At 51.3% G+C, this 15,909-nt stretch overlaps 1 protein-coding gene across 2 annotated transcripts in view; it reads left to right on the forward strand.

Annotated features, from left to right (window-relative positions):
• Zbtb7c (zinc finger and BTB domain containing 7C) overlaps positions 1–2,822 on the forward strand; it is a 298,672-nt gene extending 295,850 nt beyond the window's left edge. For both annotated transcript variants that reach the window (XM_026783651.1, XM_005356276.2), the window contains one exon: positions 539–2,822. In XM_026783651.1, coding sequence (XP_026639452.1) covers positions 539–1,190 — 652 coding nt within the window. In that variant the 3' untranslated portion in view covers positions 1,191–2,822. The remainder of the gene's footprint in view (positions 1–538) is intronic.
• Positions 2,823–15,909: the final 13,087 nt, after the last annotated feature.

Below are 15,909 nucleotides of genomic sequence, written 5' to 3' on the forward strand. Positions count from 1 at the left end.
GCTACATTGTTACTGCACCTGGTTCTTTGAGAAACCCTGAACCCTCTGCAAAGAGCAGAGCCTGGGGCTTAGGCGAGAAACCACACCGAGGTGCTCTCAGCCAGGTGTGCTAGGCTTCTGGAGTCTCCAGAAGACTGCGGAGGACAAGGGCTGGTGTGGACCTGGGGGCAGAGGTCCAAGGGCATCCTACTTCAGGAGGCCCTTCACCATGAAAGGACTGAGACCAGATTGCTGACCTCTCTGTCCAGCAAGACTGTCTTCCAGGATGTGAGGCCGGCCCCTAAAAATCAATGGGAGATTCTCACTTAGAACCTGTGTAAAGGGAGTGGCGGGATGTCTTTCAGGAGACGACTCTGTCCTGCTATAATCCAGAGGTGAGGCAGATGCTCGGGCAGAAGTTGGAGGTCGATCTTAGGACGAGCCCCCGCTCCTGGATTGGCAGCATGGATACAGGAAGCCCGTTCCAAAGTAGGAAACAACGTGAAGAGTGGGCACCTGCATCCCACTCATGGACTAAATCCTGGCTTCTGTGTTGCAGGCAGGACAAGCTGAAGATCCACATGCGCAAACACACGGGGGAACGGCCCTACCTGTGCATTCACTGCAACGCCAAGTTCGTGCACAACTACGACCTCAAGAATCACATGCGCATCCACACGGGCGTGAGGCCCTACCAGTGTGAATTCTGCTACAAGAGCTTCACGCGTTCCGACCACCTGCACCGCCACATCAAGCGACAGAGTTGCCGCATGGCACGGCCCCGGCGCGGCCGTAAGCCCGCCGCCTGGAGGGCCGCCAGCCTGCTCTTCGGGCCAGGTGGTCCCACGCCCGACAAGGCCGCCTTTGTGATGCCACCCACGCTGGGCGACGTGGGGGGCCACCTGGGTGGTGCAGCAGTGTGCCTCCCGGGCCCCAGCCCTGCCAAGCACTTCCTAGCGGCACCCAAGGGCGCCCTGAGCCTGCAGGAGCTGGAGCGGCAGTTCGAGGAGACGCAGATGAAGCTGTTTGGACGTGCGCAGCTGGAGGCCGAGAGGAACGCAGGTGGCCTCCTGGCCCTGGCACTGGCGGAGAATGTGGCCGCCACACGGCCCTACTTCCCACTGCCCGACCCCTGGGCCACAGGCCTGGCCAGCCTGCCTGGGCTCACTGGTCTCAACCACGTGGCCTCCATGTCTGAAGCCAATAACTAGGCTGGTCCTGGTCCACACCAGTCCCAGACCCTGTCTCAAGTTCCTCTAAGGCCCGCCCTGCCCCACCCAGGGGATCTGAACTTTCTAGTTTGCAAACACAAAGGGAAAATAAGAAAATACATTTTAGCTACGTTGCTCTTTGCCTTCTCTGTGAGAGCAGAGCCTCCCTTTTGCTGGAGTCGGAGCTGGACATCTCTTTCCTAAGGGTTGGGAGACCCTACCTCTCCCTGGCCGACTCTGATTCACATAGAAACACACAGGGTGTCTTGTCTCAGAAGTCTCCGCGCTGGTGCGGGGAGCATTGTGCTCCGGTATGGGGCTGTGAGGAGGGGAGCTCTCTGCCAGAAGGCAAGCCAGGGGGATCCAGCATGAGGACCGTGTCCTGACCAGGCGCCTTGGATGAGCCATACTGCCCTATGGGGGAGTCCCTCCCACCCCTGCTTTCATCCCAGTCAGGTTTCAGCTTAGAGGTCCCCGATCCAATTGAGCAATGCTTTCCAGCCACTGGGAAAGACCATCGCACTGGGTAGAAAAGCCTCCTGCAGCTAGAAGCTGGCGTGGAGCAAGCCCATTTCAAATTGGCTTGTCCTGTGACCGTGGGCAGGTCAACCCTCTGTGCCTCAGAGTCACCCTGCTGTGAAAGGGGGTGGTCACATTCCCCTCCCTCTCCTCCATATGTAGTCACACCTGTTCCTAGAAACAATGTCCCCAGACAGGTAGACGTTTAGCACCCCGGGAGTCACCGGGAGACAGTCTATCTGACAGGACTTGGTTCCATTGCTCCACGTGGAAATCAGCACTTCAGGTGAGACCTGGCAAAACTAGATAGGGACGACATAGAAAGATAGGTTCATGGCTTTCAATACCCAGAGGCAACTCCAGGAACCCCAAATTCTGTCCCATTTACTGGCAGGCCACAGTCATATCCGGATACCCCTGGGCAGAGCATTTGCCCACCCCCACATGCCCTCTGGAGTTCAGTCTCCTTGAGTTAACACTCGAGGGATGGGGCCAGCTCCTAACAGTCATCACCTACCTGCCTCCCCCATCCCTGCAAGTGTCGTGGCACCTAGCCATCCAGGGCTCATCTGTTTGGTTCATTGAGGGGGCAGGGGAAGTCTCTAGGCCTGGGGTTTGCTGGTGACATCCTTCTACTGTGCTTGAGTCGCTGATCCCCTTCTATATTTCACCAAAGGGAAACCTTTGGGTTGTGGTGCCCTCTGGGTAGCAGGTCACAGTCGCCAGGCTCTGGGGTTGGTCGTAGCTAGACAATTTTGCTGGCCCATACCAAGAAGGTATGGCATTGGTTTCTTGAGATCCCAGAGAGAAGAATCTGCCTGCTTGGAAGGCTTAGGCCTGGAGTTCCAGAGCCCTGTGCTGTGGGTACATGAGACTCAGTTCTTCCTGTATTGATCGCCTTGGCTTTATCCTGTACAAACACAAACAAAAAGGCCAGAGAAGACAGAAGGCTCTGTCCCTCCGGAAGCCCCCAAGAGAGGCCGTGGACTGCCGGCACCACCAGACCACAGTCCATCGGGTGGATTTTCCTCAGATACCTCATCCTCGTCAGTCACCTGCTGGGGCTGCTGCCTCTCAGATCCGTGTCGCAGCTCAGACTTGTTTCTGGACCCATCTGCCAATATGCACTCTCGGTCCCATCAGCCGAGGGACAGCAGCGGAACCGGACTCAGGCAGCAGAGGAACCCAGGGGAAGGCCGTGGTGTCAGGCTCTGGTTTTTATTTTGTAAAGGTAACGACTTCTTATAAATTCCCTTTTTCAGATGCCGCTTCAGTTCCTTTTGTCGTTTGTCCGTTTGTCTTCTGGGCTGCAGCTTGGAGTTGTACATTGTAAAATATCCAAAGATGTGGAGTACTGTATCATCGAGCACTTGAAACAAATGGGCTGTGGGGGAGGGGCGGGTGTGTTATGTTTTAATTTTTTTATTATTTTTATTTTTATGTTTCTGACGTCCCTGTCTGTCTGTGGGAGAACTTTGGAATTTTTTCTATTTATGACTCTTTTTTTATGTGACACCTCTATGTATAACGACACACAACAGTTTGCCTTAGTGATTCAAGGGACAATCTTCCATGACTTTGGTCGCACGCCGCATCCTGCCCAGAAATGCTCAGCTAATTTTCTGGCCTATTTATTAAATAATATTAACTGATCTTGACTGAATGCTATCGAGAGTGGCACTTCCGCGAGATGTGACTACCCGAAGGTCACAGGACAGTCTACAGAAGTTCCTTGCTTACCGTTTAGACCACAGGGCGGGGCAACTTGAATGTCAAAGACATTTACAAAACACAAACCTTTGACTCTTTTTTTGAAAAAAAAAGTTTTTTTATGTGTATGAGTTTTGCCTACACGTATGTCTGTGTACCGTGTGCATGCCTGGTACCCATGGAAGCCACAAGAGGGCACTAGATCCCCTGGAACTAGAGTTAAAGATGGTTGTGAGCTGCCGTGTGGGTGTTCCGAATCAAACCCAGGTCCTCTGGACCAGTTGCTGAACCATCTCTTTTGGCTCAAATCCCTTGAAGACTAGTGAGGGGGGTTGCTTTGTTTTTTGAGGAAGGCATTCACTAGCCTTGAACTTACTAACCCTCCTCTTGCCTCAGCCTTCATACCTGAAGTGTTTAGAGGAAAAGTGAGCTTGGTTTGTCTAATGCCATGGTTCAGACTGACTTTCCACTGACATCCTCATCCCGGGGGTTGGGGATGGAGAGAAAGACCAGGACTCAGTTCTCCAGGCACCAGAGTCTGAGCACAAGGTGGATGTGTACACACAAGCATGGACGGATGGCGCCTGTGGTATATGATGGGGGGCCATCCTGAGGATGCTGGCTGTGGCCGTGCATCTGGTCCTACCAGCTCTCTGGATTCTGGCCCAGTAGCCTCCAGCCAGTCTTGTTGTCCTGCTGTTCTTGTACCTCCCTCTCCCTGCTGAGGATTCCAACTTCTCTACTGCCCTTCACCCAAGCCTTTTCCAAGCCGAGACTCTGGATCCTGCCGGGGAGAAGGGATATGCTCATCATGGGACGAATTCTCCCGTTCAGACCACAGACCCAGGTCTCAGATTCTTTCAGTCAACTGGATTATGAACAAACTAAAGGTTAACCCAGAGCTCTTTCTCCTCTTTTCATCCCCTTTGTGGATGGGGTAGGCGCTTTTTGTGCAGCAGTTCCCAGGATAGGGGAAGGATCAGGTCTGGGTTTGAATCCCTTCTCCTCTGAGCTGTGTGGTCCCAGACTGATCACTTCCCCACTCTGGTTCTGACCTTCAGGACCCTAGGAATAAAGGAACGTTCCGTTCCCATGTTCTCTACCCAAACAGCGTTCGGCAGAGGACCCCACCCAGCCTTCCCGACAGGAGGCTGAAGCTAAAGAACTAACCTGACGTCCTTCCTGCAAGGGTAGAGAGCTTCTGAAGTCCCCTGGCGGCCACAATTTACACCTCTACACTCTGTTACATGTAGGCATTTATCTTGGCACACAAATAATATCCACTCTATTTGCCAGGCGAATGGAGTACTTCACAGAATCGGCTAGTGACATCAAAAGGTTCTTGGCTACCCTGCATCATTGAGAGGTCAGTTCACAGCTGAGGGCAAGAGCATAGGCTACGTGTTCCCAGGGATTCGGGCATTCTGGGATTGTTCTGCCTTCTTCATGGAGTCATTGTCTACTAAGAGATGTAAATCATGATGGAGCCGGAGTAGGGAGTAAGGCCCAGTGACTCCTTCCTCCTGGAAGTAAAATCTTCTGGCCTGACCATGTGGGGATTCCATGGCGCCCCAGGCTCAGCTGCCCATTCAGGCCCGATAGCACCAAGAGAGCTAGTGTGTTGGCGGCCAAGGGCCTTCAGGGACGGAAGGAAGGAGGGTGAGTCCTCTGAGGACAAGCCAACGAGCATGCACCGTCAGCTGGAGGAGAAAATGTAGAGAAAGTACCAGAACAGGCCCTGGGGCTGCACTGGATGGAAGAGCGGTTTCTTGAGAGCTTGGCCAGCCTGAGCCAATAAGAAAGAGTCTAGGTGTCCAAACAGAAGTTAGCTTCCTGAATCTGGAGTTATCCCGAGAGGAGTGGGCTCTGAACCTGGCACCATGACTTACAGGGATGCTGGGGTGGAGAATCAGCAGGGGAGGAAAAAGCTCCAGCTTCCCTTCAGCCCCTTCCATCTAGTTGGTAAGCCACGGTAGCACACAGAAGGACAGCTGCCACGGAGAGTGGTACCCTGCAAAAGAAACCTGCTTGGTCCAGGTTTGCTGGGACATCACTCTACTCTGCTGGTACCCTACAAGTTGGGGCTGGAGAAACATGAGTGGCAAGGTGACTGAGCCCACACGTTGTCACCTTGGTTGGTCACCTGTCCCCAGGACTTTCTCCATCCTCTCCCTTCCCTCACCTGTCCCCAGGACTTCCTCCATCCCCTCCCTTCCCTCACCTGTCCCCAGGACTTTCTCCATCCCCTCCCTACCCTCTTGAACACTTCCCTCCTGGTGGCCCTCTCAGATCTCTCAGAGCAGAGAGGGGCACACTAGGGACCAAGGGCTTCCGGGGTGACATTTGCTCTGGGGGTCTAGTAGAGAGTTGGGACTTTGTGGAGAACACAGGAGCTGTGCCTGAGGCCTTGGCCAGGAGCTGGGCTGGGACTCTAGGGAGGGTATGCACCTGTTGAGCAGTGGAAACAGGAATATCCTGGGACGGTTCTGCAGTGAAGTTTGGTGATCAGTGATACCCCCACTCTCAGCCCCCGTGCTCTCCTCCCCTTTTCTCCAGGGCCCTAAGACTGAGCAACTGAGGCTATTCATAAGCGGTGGCAGCTACGAGCTTAATAAAGGAGTTTATTTCAGGCTGGATGCTGGAGGCGCCGCCGTGGCTCTCGAGCTCCCCCTGCCGTCCATTGCCGGCACTGCTCCTGCCACCGCCAAGAAAACTAAGGGAGTTTCTTCTGGTCCTTCTAGGGTTCAGGGGTACTGAAAACCAGCCAACAACTGAGTTCCCCAAACATCAGTCTTGTCAGTGCTGAGTGGTTTCAAAACATGTCACGGTCCCATGCTGTTTCTGACTCACAAGAAACCTAAGGCTCAGCTGACCCATGGTGGGGGACAAGGCTTCATGGTGGACTTTGACACAGACAAGAGCAGTCCTGGCTTACCCACTCCCTGATCACTGAGCCCTCTCTGTGGAAGTCGGGGATGAGAATAGGCAAGGCTACCAGAAATGATCTTCTAATTAGACAACGCTCACTGCTGTTTGTCTCCTGGCTCCTCAGCCCTCTGCAGGTCTCGACAAATGTTTGCCACAGCCTTACCAGCCTCATTCACCACTGTCTCAGCTGTGAGCTCTGGGTAGCAAGGCTGGGGTGATCCACACACCTCACTGTTCCAAAGATGTGGCTGAGGAGGCGGTCCTGTCATACCAGGCCCTTCCCTCTAAGGTGACAAAGTCTGAGAAGCCTCCACAGTCAACCACTTCAGCTCTCTTCAAAGTCACATTTCCTATATCAGTTGGCCCTGCAGACCTGAGTGTTTTAATATCAATGCTATTTATTTTCCATCTCCACACTGGTCCCCTAGAAGTCCCGCCCTAAAACGGAAAAGTGTAGTCTAATTTCCCAGTGCCTGGGCTGTTGTGAGCAGGTAAGCCCCTGAGGGATTAGAGGTTAAGGGACAAGAAGGCATGAAGGTCGTAGCAAAATATGTCAAAGGGGTCCTGAGAGGAGGCTCCTTCCATCCCTGTCCATGCTCTATTCTGGGGGAGCTGGCAGACTTGACCCATGCCTGAGTCATGGAGTATTCAGCTCACCTGCTTTTCTCCTTTATAAGAAGTGACAGCCACCTGGAGGGGTATGGGGTGTCTGCATAGGAGCGCATGGGACCCAGCCCTTCAGCCACCTAGTGGTTGCTGGATCGGTGTGGACTTCCCTCCTACCCACTCATAACATTTAAAATAATAGCGCCTATGTCTGCTCCTTGCCTTTCTTGCCTGACTTTTTTATCTTTAGAATGGGAAACAAAGGAAAAGGATGGAGGGGTTCACTTCCAGGCCCTTTGCCTGGTTCCCGCTTCCTCAGACAACCTGTGCCAAGGGCTAGCTGGCAGCTGTTTACCAGGGTGGGGGAGAGGAATACACAGAGCTTGGTGTGCAAGGCTGCTCACGGTATCTGACAGAGCCAGGGTTGACATTGACCACGGGCTGGGGCTCTCCTCATCCCTGCGTCTGTCCCAGAATTTGGAGGCTCCTGGGCATCCGAACCTGAGCCTGGCTTTTGAGTATTTCTGAAGGTCTATCTGCCTACATGAGAAGACAAAACACCTCCATAAGCAGCCTGTTGGTGTAACTAACACATTCAAATATTTTAAGTCAGGCCTGGTGTCACCACCGGGGGCAGTGAGGCAGTAAGGCCAAGAGTTCAAGACCATGGCATGGGCTACTCAGCAAGCTCACTATGTGGACTCCTTTGGTCTTTTTTCCCAGGTCCTGTGAATGTTCAGGATTTGGACCAAACCATGGTGACCACATAAGTCTGTAGGAAAACTGGGGGTTACAGAAATCTGGCGGGGGCAGTAGGCATTTACAGTCTTGCTCCAGGTAAAATGTTCTGAAGCAGCTGGACCAGGCAGAGGTGATTTCCCTCATCTCTGTCCTGCACTCATACTCCACTCTCCAACACTTTACATTTCTAGAAGATTCCATACTTTCCCTGACCTTGTTCAACTGTAAGGAAGTCTCATTTTCGGTTATTTTGACAGTCTGGCTTCTCTTACAGCCTCCGGGGTGTCGCTAGTCACACTCTTTCATGCAGCAGGCCAAAGCAGGCTCGAGTGTGTGGAAATGACTAGAAACTAGACTTTAGGAAAATCATGATTAATATATTCTTGGAATTAAATGAGATAGAGAATTTGGGCAGAAACTTAGAAGCATTAAAGAAAGGATCAACCTGCAACTGCAATATAAGAAATTAAGGTTTCAGTGAATGGGCTTAGCAGCAGGTCACAGTCAGCTAAAAGGAGATTAATGAACAGGAAAACACAGAGAAGAAAATGTGTGGCTAAAAGGCAGATTCTGTGGAACAGAAGGCATATGCAAGATCAGAAGAGACAAAAGGTATGTGCTAAGGAGCTGGGGAGAGGGCTCAAAGGTTAAGAGCACTCAGCAGTCTGGCAGAGGACCCAGGTCTGGTCTAGCACCTACCAGGCAACTCACAACTGCCTGAAACTTCAATTTTGTGGGCACCCTCTTCTGGCCTCCAAGGGTTCCTGCATGCATGTGGTATATATAAACTTATGCAAACATACACAAACAGATAAATACATGATGTTTAAAGAATATCCTGAAAAAAAATTAGCATGTACGTACCTTATACCCTCACACAAGAGGAGGAAAGGAAGAAGTGAGAAGTGACCACGGAGAGGCACCCAGAACTAGATAAGGACGTGAGAAATCCTGAGCAGCCCAGGAGCGATGAGAACACACATCCATCACTAGGTGCACATATACTGCAGACAACCACAGGGCAAGTCTCTGAAACACCCAGAGGGAAAAGGAAGCAACCGTAATACAGACAAGAGACTCTGGTGTCAAGTAGGAATTAAGTAGTTTAGGTAGCAAGAATTCAATAGCCAGCCACCAACAAACTAATGCCTTCATAACTCTGTAAAACCCAGCAGCCAGCTCAGGTTTGGGGATATTTTTGTTTGTGTTTTTGTTTTTAAGAAAGGACCTCACTATATAGCATAGACCTGGTGTCTTAGTTAGGGTTTTTATTGCTGCAATGAAACACTATGACCAAAAAGTAAGTTGGGAAGGAAAGGTTTATTCTGCCTGTACTACTATATTGCCGTTCGTCACCAAAAGAAGTCAGAACAGGAACTCAAACAGGGCCGGATCCTGGAGGCAAGAGCTGATGCAGAGGCCATGGAGGGTGCTGCTTACTGGCTTGCTCCCCATGGCTTGCTCAGCCTGACTTCTTATGGAATCCACAATGGGCTGGGCCCTCCCTCCCCAATCATTAATTGAGAAAATGCCCTACTGGCTTGCCCACAGCTCTCAGGTGAGGCTCCTTCCTATCTGATGACTCTCTAGCTTGTGTCAAGTTGACATAAAACTTGCCAATACAATGGTCTAGAATTTTCAATCCTCCTACTTCAGCCTCCCTAGTACTGGAATAACAGGCACGTGCCCACATTGCCTGCTCCCACTTAGAATTTTATCTTCCCAAATACCTTCCCAATAAAATATATTCCTCAAGTGAAGTTGAGGTAGATTCATATCAGACATCAAAAGAGAAGAAAGTAATCCCTAGAGCATGCTGAGCAGATACCAGGGAATTATTCATCGAGAATAAAATGATCTGAGAAAGAAAGGCTGGGGCAGCAGGAAAATCACAGACAGCGAGGTCATCCATCGAGGCCAATGCAAATTCACATCGCCTGTGCAAAGCAGTCACGTCTAAGAATTGTCAGTGGGATTGAAATGTGAATTAAGACATAGAACAATAGAGAAACAAATCCGATGAGAATAAATGGAAGTATTGTACAAGCAGCACATGGCCTGGGGATATTAAAGGCATCAGTTAGACTGACACATGTGTCTGTCTCTAAGAAAACCAACGTGGAATTTTTTTTTAAGATTTATTATATATACAGTGTTCTGCCTGCATGTATACCCCCATGACAGAAGAGGGCAGCAGATCTCATTATAGATGGTTGTGAGCTGGGAACTCAGAACTTCTGGAAGAGCAGCCAGTGCTCTTAATCTCTGAGCCATCTCTCTAGTCCCCTCCCAAAAAGTTTTTTTTTTTGTTTAAGTAATGCATAACCCAAAAATGAGTTGCAGAGAAGTCATATTGAACCAAAGACAGCAACAGACAAAGTATGAGTGGAGTAGCTCAGGCAGGCTTTGAACTTGTGAGCATCTTGCCTCCTGAGTAGCAGTTTGCATCAGTCTGTCTCAAAGAGCATTCAGAAGCTATGTTCCAACATTCATGTTTCCCTCCACGGTATCCAGTGTCTCTGCCCTAAGCCAGCACTCCCCATCCCGCACTCCCCACCACCACCATGTGACAGTTCCTCCGCTGCCCTGAGAAACCACATAGCCATGTGGACCCAAGGTCAGGGCAATTCAAGCCATGATAGCCAGCATGGAGACCACCTTCTGTTGCTCAGACCACCTGCCCTGGCCCTATCTGTTGTAATTTGAAAAAAAACAAAAAAAAAAAAAAAAAAAAAGGCAGCACGTGAGAGAAAGATGCCATGAGACATCTCAGGTGGAGGGGTTTCTTATCAGAGGAAAGTGATTGGGAAGAGCGGGGAGAGAAGAGGGGAGACCAGCCTCTGGGCACAGCAGTGGCAGGAGAGAAGTGAGAGACAGGCAGAGACAGGAAGAGGGAAGGGTGAATGTGCACAGGTGCGACTCTCAGTGGCTACAACTGAGGCCGCACACCCCAAGGCCAGGTCAGTACAGAGGCCTGATCACCAACACTATCAAAGCCTGCCTGGCTCCTTTGCCATCTCACTTAGGATGCTAACAGGACCATTTCAGCCACAAAGGCAGGCCTCACGACCACACACCTGCCACATCAAAGACTTGCTTCCATTTGTTCCAGCACATTCTCTCACCCTGGGATCTCCTTTCTCCGCAGCCTTCTCCAGCTTTCTCGGAAGGACACTGCTGCAAGCTCACATACCTGCCCCTCCCACTTCCACCGGCTGCTTCTTCCCCACCCTACACCCAACACGAAAGCATTTCAGAGGCTTTGATAGTGGATTCACTGTCAGGCTATACTGGACACCCTCTGAGGCAGGATCCTGTCCCTAGCACCTCTAGAATTCAGAACCCTACTGCAGTTTCAGAATATTAAAGCTGCCACAGGGGATGCCTTAGTTCAGGGGCCAAGTCCCCATCCTGGGTTATATATCTTCTCTTCTCGCTATGTCTCTCCTCATGGGTCAAGAAACTACTGGGCAGGGTTGCCAGATAACATATAGGGTGCCCAGTTAAAGCTGAACTTCGGGTAAACAAATCAACGGAAGGGGTATCATGCTTTTGGCATATGACTGGGCTTGGACGTTTTCATGTTTATCAGAACTCGAAATTGAGCATCCTGTGTTTTAACTGGTTGTATCTAGTCATGGGCATGCCCACCTGGAACTCAGGTCATCCTTTTATATCATGTGCTGGGTACTCCGGACTAACCCTGAAGTGCGGGAACTCACTTGCCAAGCCTTTGCAAGGCCTCTCTATCAGTAGTTGCCAGGTTCCAGCAGGGGCTCTGAAGTGGGAATGGAGCTCGGGGTGAGGATACCCACATGGTGAGGAGAAGATGGACAGGAGGGACTGCGGGACCTCTCAGAGGAGTTCTCTGGGAAGTTTCCGTGTTTGACAGGACAATTTGGTGCTGGGGAGTCTGGACATCCTTGGTGAGCTGTCAAATCATCACTGGCTTTGCTACCCAGGAGGTATCCCAGACCGGTGTGCAAGCAGAGAGCCTGGGTGGCCACAGGATTAAGGGCCCTGCCTGGGTCTTGGTCATTGTTTCTGGATCTCAGGTTCTTCTAATGTAAAATTAGGAAGAGCATCCACCTTGTTGGGTATGGAAATTAGGCGTGACTCTGCAAACCTAGAGAGGGTATGAACGTCCCAGGAGTTAGGGCTGTGAGAGAAGAACGTGTGTGAGGCAGCAGAATGCCCTGTGATACCGCAGCGGTTAGCACTGGCACCACACGCTTGTCGAGTTCCATGAAATCCACAACACCCACATGTAAGCCTTAAGAACCGGGTGGCAATGCGTCAGTACGGATGTTGTAGTTGCCTGGTTACTGGTGCATGGGGACTGGGAGGATACGGCCACTCAGTGCTTTCCACTCCTTCTTGTGTGAACCTGAAAAGGCTGGGGGGAAAAAGTTTTAGAAGGTAAGATAATGTGTGCTTAGTAAGCTCTTTAAAAGATAGTCTTCGAGTGCCTACTATGTATCCATTTCCAGATAGCCAATAAGAGTAAAGTAGGTATTGCTTATAGAAAGAACAAAGACAGTTCTTTCCTGACCGGGAGGTGGCAGGAAATCTCACCAAGGAGAGCAAGATCCGCGAGTGGGTCACTATGACTAGAAGGAAACTGTGCCAGTGTGGACTCTAGGGGAACTCGGGGAGGAAAATAAGCTGGTGGAGGTAGAGAGGCGGACAACGCGGGCCCCAGCGCCCCCGCGTGGCCACCTTGCACATTGCGTCTTCGAGAAACAAAGCAGGTCGGCGCGGCGGGGTGGGGCCGGGGTCCTCAAAGGTCCCACGTCTGCAAAGAAAGGGGCTGAGCTCTGGACTCGCTACTGGAGATTATTGCAGGTGGCAGAAGAGAAGGTACGAGACGCCCGATCCTTTGGGAAAGGCGACCAGCCAGAGCACCATCCAGTCCCAGTGCTGAATAGCGGAGATGCGACTCGCGCCAAGTAGGAAAGCGAGATCAAAGGGCACTATCATGGGGCTGGAGCTGCGGCATACAGTCAGCCACTGAGCTTCCCTCATTCGGAGCCTCGGCCGCTAACAGCAGCCTCACCAAGTTTGGTGCTTCTGTGTTCCCTGGTCCCACGGGTAAAGGCCGCCCTTGCTCTGCAGCACCACCCTAGGGCCAAAGGAGAATTTGCAACCAACGCCTATAAAACAAATCGAGAGCCGCCAACCTTGGCAAGGACAGGGGACCCTGGTGAGGACAGGCTATGGTGCTGCCACTGCTGTCCCTTGTTCTGATCCAGAACTGGCCCAGAATCTTTCTTCTGCACCCTGGGCCTGGCTAAGACCAAGCCGGACAGTCCATCAGGGCCCCACCAGTAGCGGAGAATGCTGGAGGAAACAGATTAACAGATCTCTGAATCTAAACTCTCCTTCCCCAGCTGGCCGCTGTAGCTCATCTCTGTTCTAAGGTCCAATCAAGACTTCTTCCACCTTCCAAGTTGAGCTCCAGGAAGGACTGGTTTGGAGGCTCCCTTTTCCACAGAAACAGACACTCAAGAGTGACCTTGTAGACACCACCCCCTGCCCAGACACACACACACACACACAGTATGCTAGCCATCTTTTGGAAGGGTTTAAATGCCTTCTACTCAGTTGTTAATCCTCGGTCACAGATTTCCCCTTCACCAGTCCTGCCCCACCCGTCCTGGTCAACATTTTCAGCCAGGATGCTAACGGAAATACGCTTAAGCTATTGGCCAAGCAGTATTGCAATTAATACAGATTTCTGTGTGGTTATTTCTGGAGTCTGGGCAGCTGGGAAATGAATGAACAAGCTCCACCAACACTTCTGTGTCATTTCCTGGTGACCTTCGAGTAGCAGAGGTTGCTAGGTGGCACAGGCTTTCCAACGGCCAACCTTGCTGAGCAGCTGCTAGTAGCATCTGTGGACGGTGCCAGGCAGCTGCCCTGGAACTGGTGTTCTCATAACTTTGCCCTTTGCCTTTGCACCAGGGGCCCTGCAATCCTGACAGACAAACCGTCCAGAGGAGGACATTAGGCCAGGGAGGAAGTGGTAACTTTGCTGGGCAGTCAGCACCATTCCGAGAAGGGATCGTCCTGAGCTACCAGCACAGGAGGGTTCCCACATCAGTCAGTATTCTTTTATTTTCTGTTCCCCCTCCCTGCCTTCCACATGCTCTGTATCAATGGAACAACTGATTAGACCCTCCTGGAAGAACCCCAGCCGGGCAAAGGTTCAGGGCTATTGGCAGAGCCTCAAGACCTGGGGCTTCCCAACAGGAAGGCAGAGGCTCTGTCATCTCCTCCCAGGGCCAAGTTAGGGCCCACGGGGAAGACAGAGAAAGGTTACGCCAGGAACAGCATCTTCTGCCTGGACCTGTTTGTTCTGTTGCCCCAAGGAGAAGCAGTAGAGTGTGTCAGCTACCCAGGGAGCCAGCAGGGTCCGGCCCCAGGGCCTGGACACAATGACCTCATCAGGCATTTCCAACTTTTATGAGCTGCCAACAAGGCCATCGGATGATGCAGGCTGACCTCTTGGGCAGTGGATGGTGATCTCATGCCCACTGGAATGAATGCCGCTCCCGTTCCCATGCTCTTGGCCAGACCACAGGCTGCTAGGCCCAGACCAGGTCACAGAGCAGGGACCAGAGGGAGAAGGGTGGTCTGAATGCAGAGGACAAGTCAGATGATAAACTGTGGTGTCATCTAAGAGACTGGAAACTGGGCAGCAAGAGTGCCCGGGGCCTGGACTACGAGACGATGTTGGGCTTGTATACATACATGTCAGTCGGATCTGTATCTGGCCTCCCAAGTGGGCACCCGTGGGACACCATTAGTGCTTCTCAGTGCCCATTGCCTTGCCTCAGCCTAGAGCTCTGACATAGTCGCTCCCTCCCCATATACCTATCCCACACAGCCAGTGTCCCTCTGCACAAACATGGCACGTGTATCTGGGGACATTTATCTAGCATCGACTTTAAACCGTGCACCAGTCACTTGATAATGGAAGGACCTTGGACAGGTTTCCTTTCTTACTGCCTGGACACTTTGCCTCCCGCCTAGACAAACTGTCCTTATCCTCCCCAGCAAGCACCTAGCCCCAAGAATCAAGCCTCAAAACATCTTGCCTTGCTGCATGCTTCCTCCAAGGGTGACTGGTCCCTCTACTGCTTTAGATGTTTGCATGGATGAAAAGCATCCTCAAGTTCTCTACCACAACTTAAAACAAGAAGCAACTGTATTCTTGAAGAAAGGGGAGAAGAAGAGGAAGAAAAGGAGGAGGGAGACCGGAGAGCGAGAGGGAAGAGGAGAAAGAAGATGAAGGAGAAGGAAGAAGAAAGGAAAGCAGCAGGAAGGGGCTGCAGGGGAGGAGAAAGAAAGGAGGGAGAGGAACAAGTTTGAAAGGGAAAAGAAGGAAAAGAAAGTGGAAGAGAAAGGATGAATAAAAAACTCAAACCTATTGAGTATCAAGCTGTCTGTGGGACTTCTCCAACCTGAGAGGTGGGCACTATATAATTTTGTTTGTTTGTTAATGTGTTTATTTTAGGATTTCTGTTTGTATCCCTAGCTGTCCTGGAACTCACTCTGTAGACCAAGCTGACCTCAAACTCAGCTCCACCAGACTCTGACTCCCAAGTGCTGGCAATGAAGGCGTGTGCCGCCACCACCCAGCTGGCTATAATGAGCCCGTGATTCAGAGAGGGCAATGTATCCAGGTTACACACACTGAGTAACTTGGGCCTGTCCATGTGGCTCCCCGCCTAGGAGTGACAGACAGCTAATGACATTGTTTGCCCTACTTTTCACTCCGTGTTATCCATATTAATTTTTCCTGTCACTGTTGGGGAAGTTCAGAAAACACTTGTGGTAATACTTAGTCACCAGAGAGTGGAAGGATTAGAAAGATTAGGAGACCTGGCCTTGTTGGAGGAAATGTGTCATTGGGGGTGTGGGCTTTGAGGTTTCAAAAACCCACACCAGGCCCAGTGTCTTTTCTTCCTGCTGCCTGCAGGATGCAGAACTCTCAGCTTCGTCAACGCCATGTCTGCCTGCATGCCATGCTCTCCGCAGTTATGATGATAATGGACCAAACCTCTGAAACCGCAAGCAAGCCTCCAGGCAAATGTTTGCTTTTCTAAGAATTGCCTTGGTTATGGTGGCTCTTCACAGCAATGCACAGTGACTAAGATGCTTCTGGAGTCAATAAGTGGTAACAAGCACCAGGAATAGTCCTGGGCTAAAG

Source organism: Microtus ochrogaster, chromosome 18 (assembly GCF_000317375.1).
Source record: "Microtus ochrogaster isolate Prairie Vole_2 chromosome 18, MicOch1.0, whole genome shotgun sequence".
NCBI classification, from domain to species: domain Eukaryota; kingdom Metazoa; phylum Chordata; class Mammalia; order Rodentia; family Cricetidae; genus Microtus; species Microtus ochrogaster.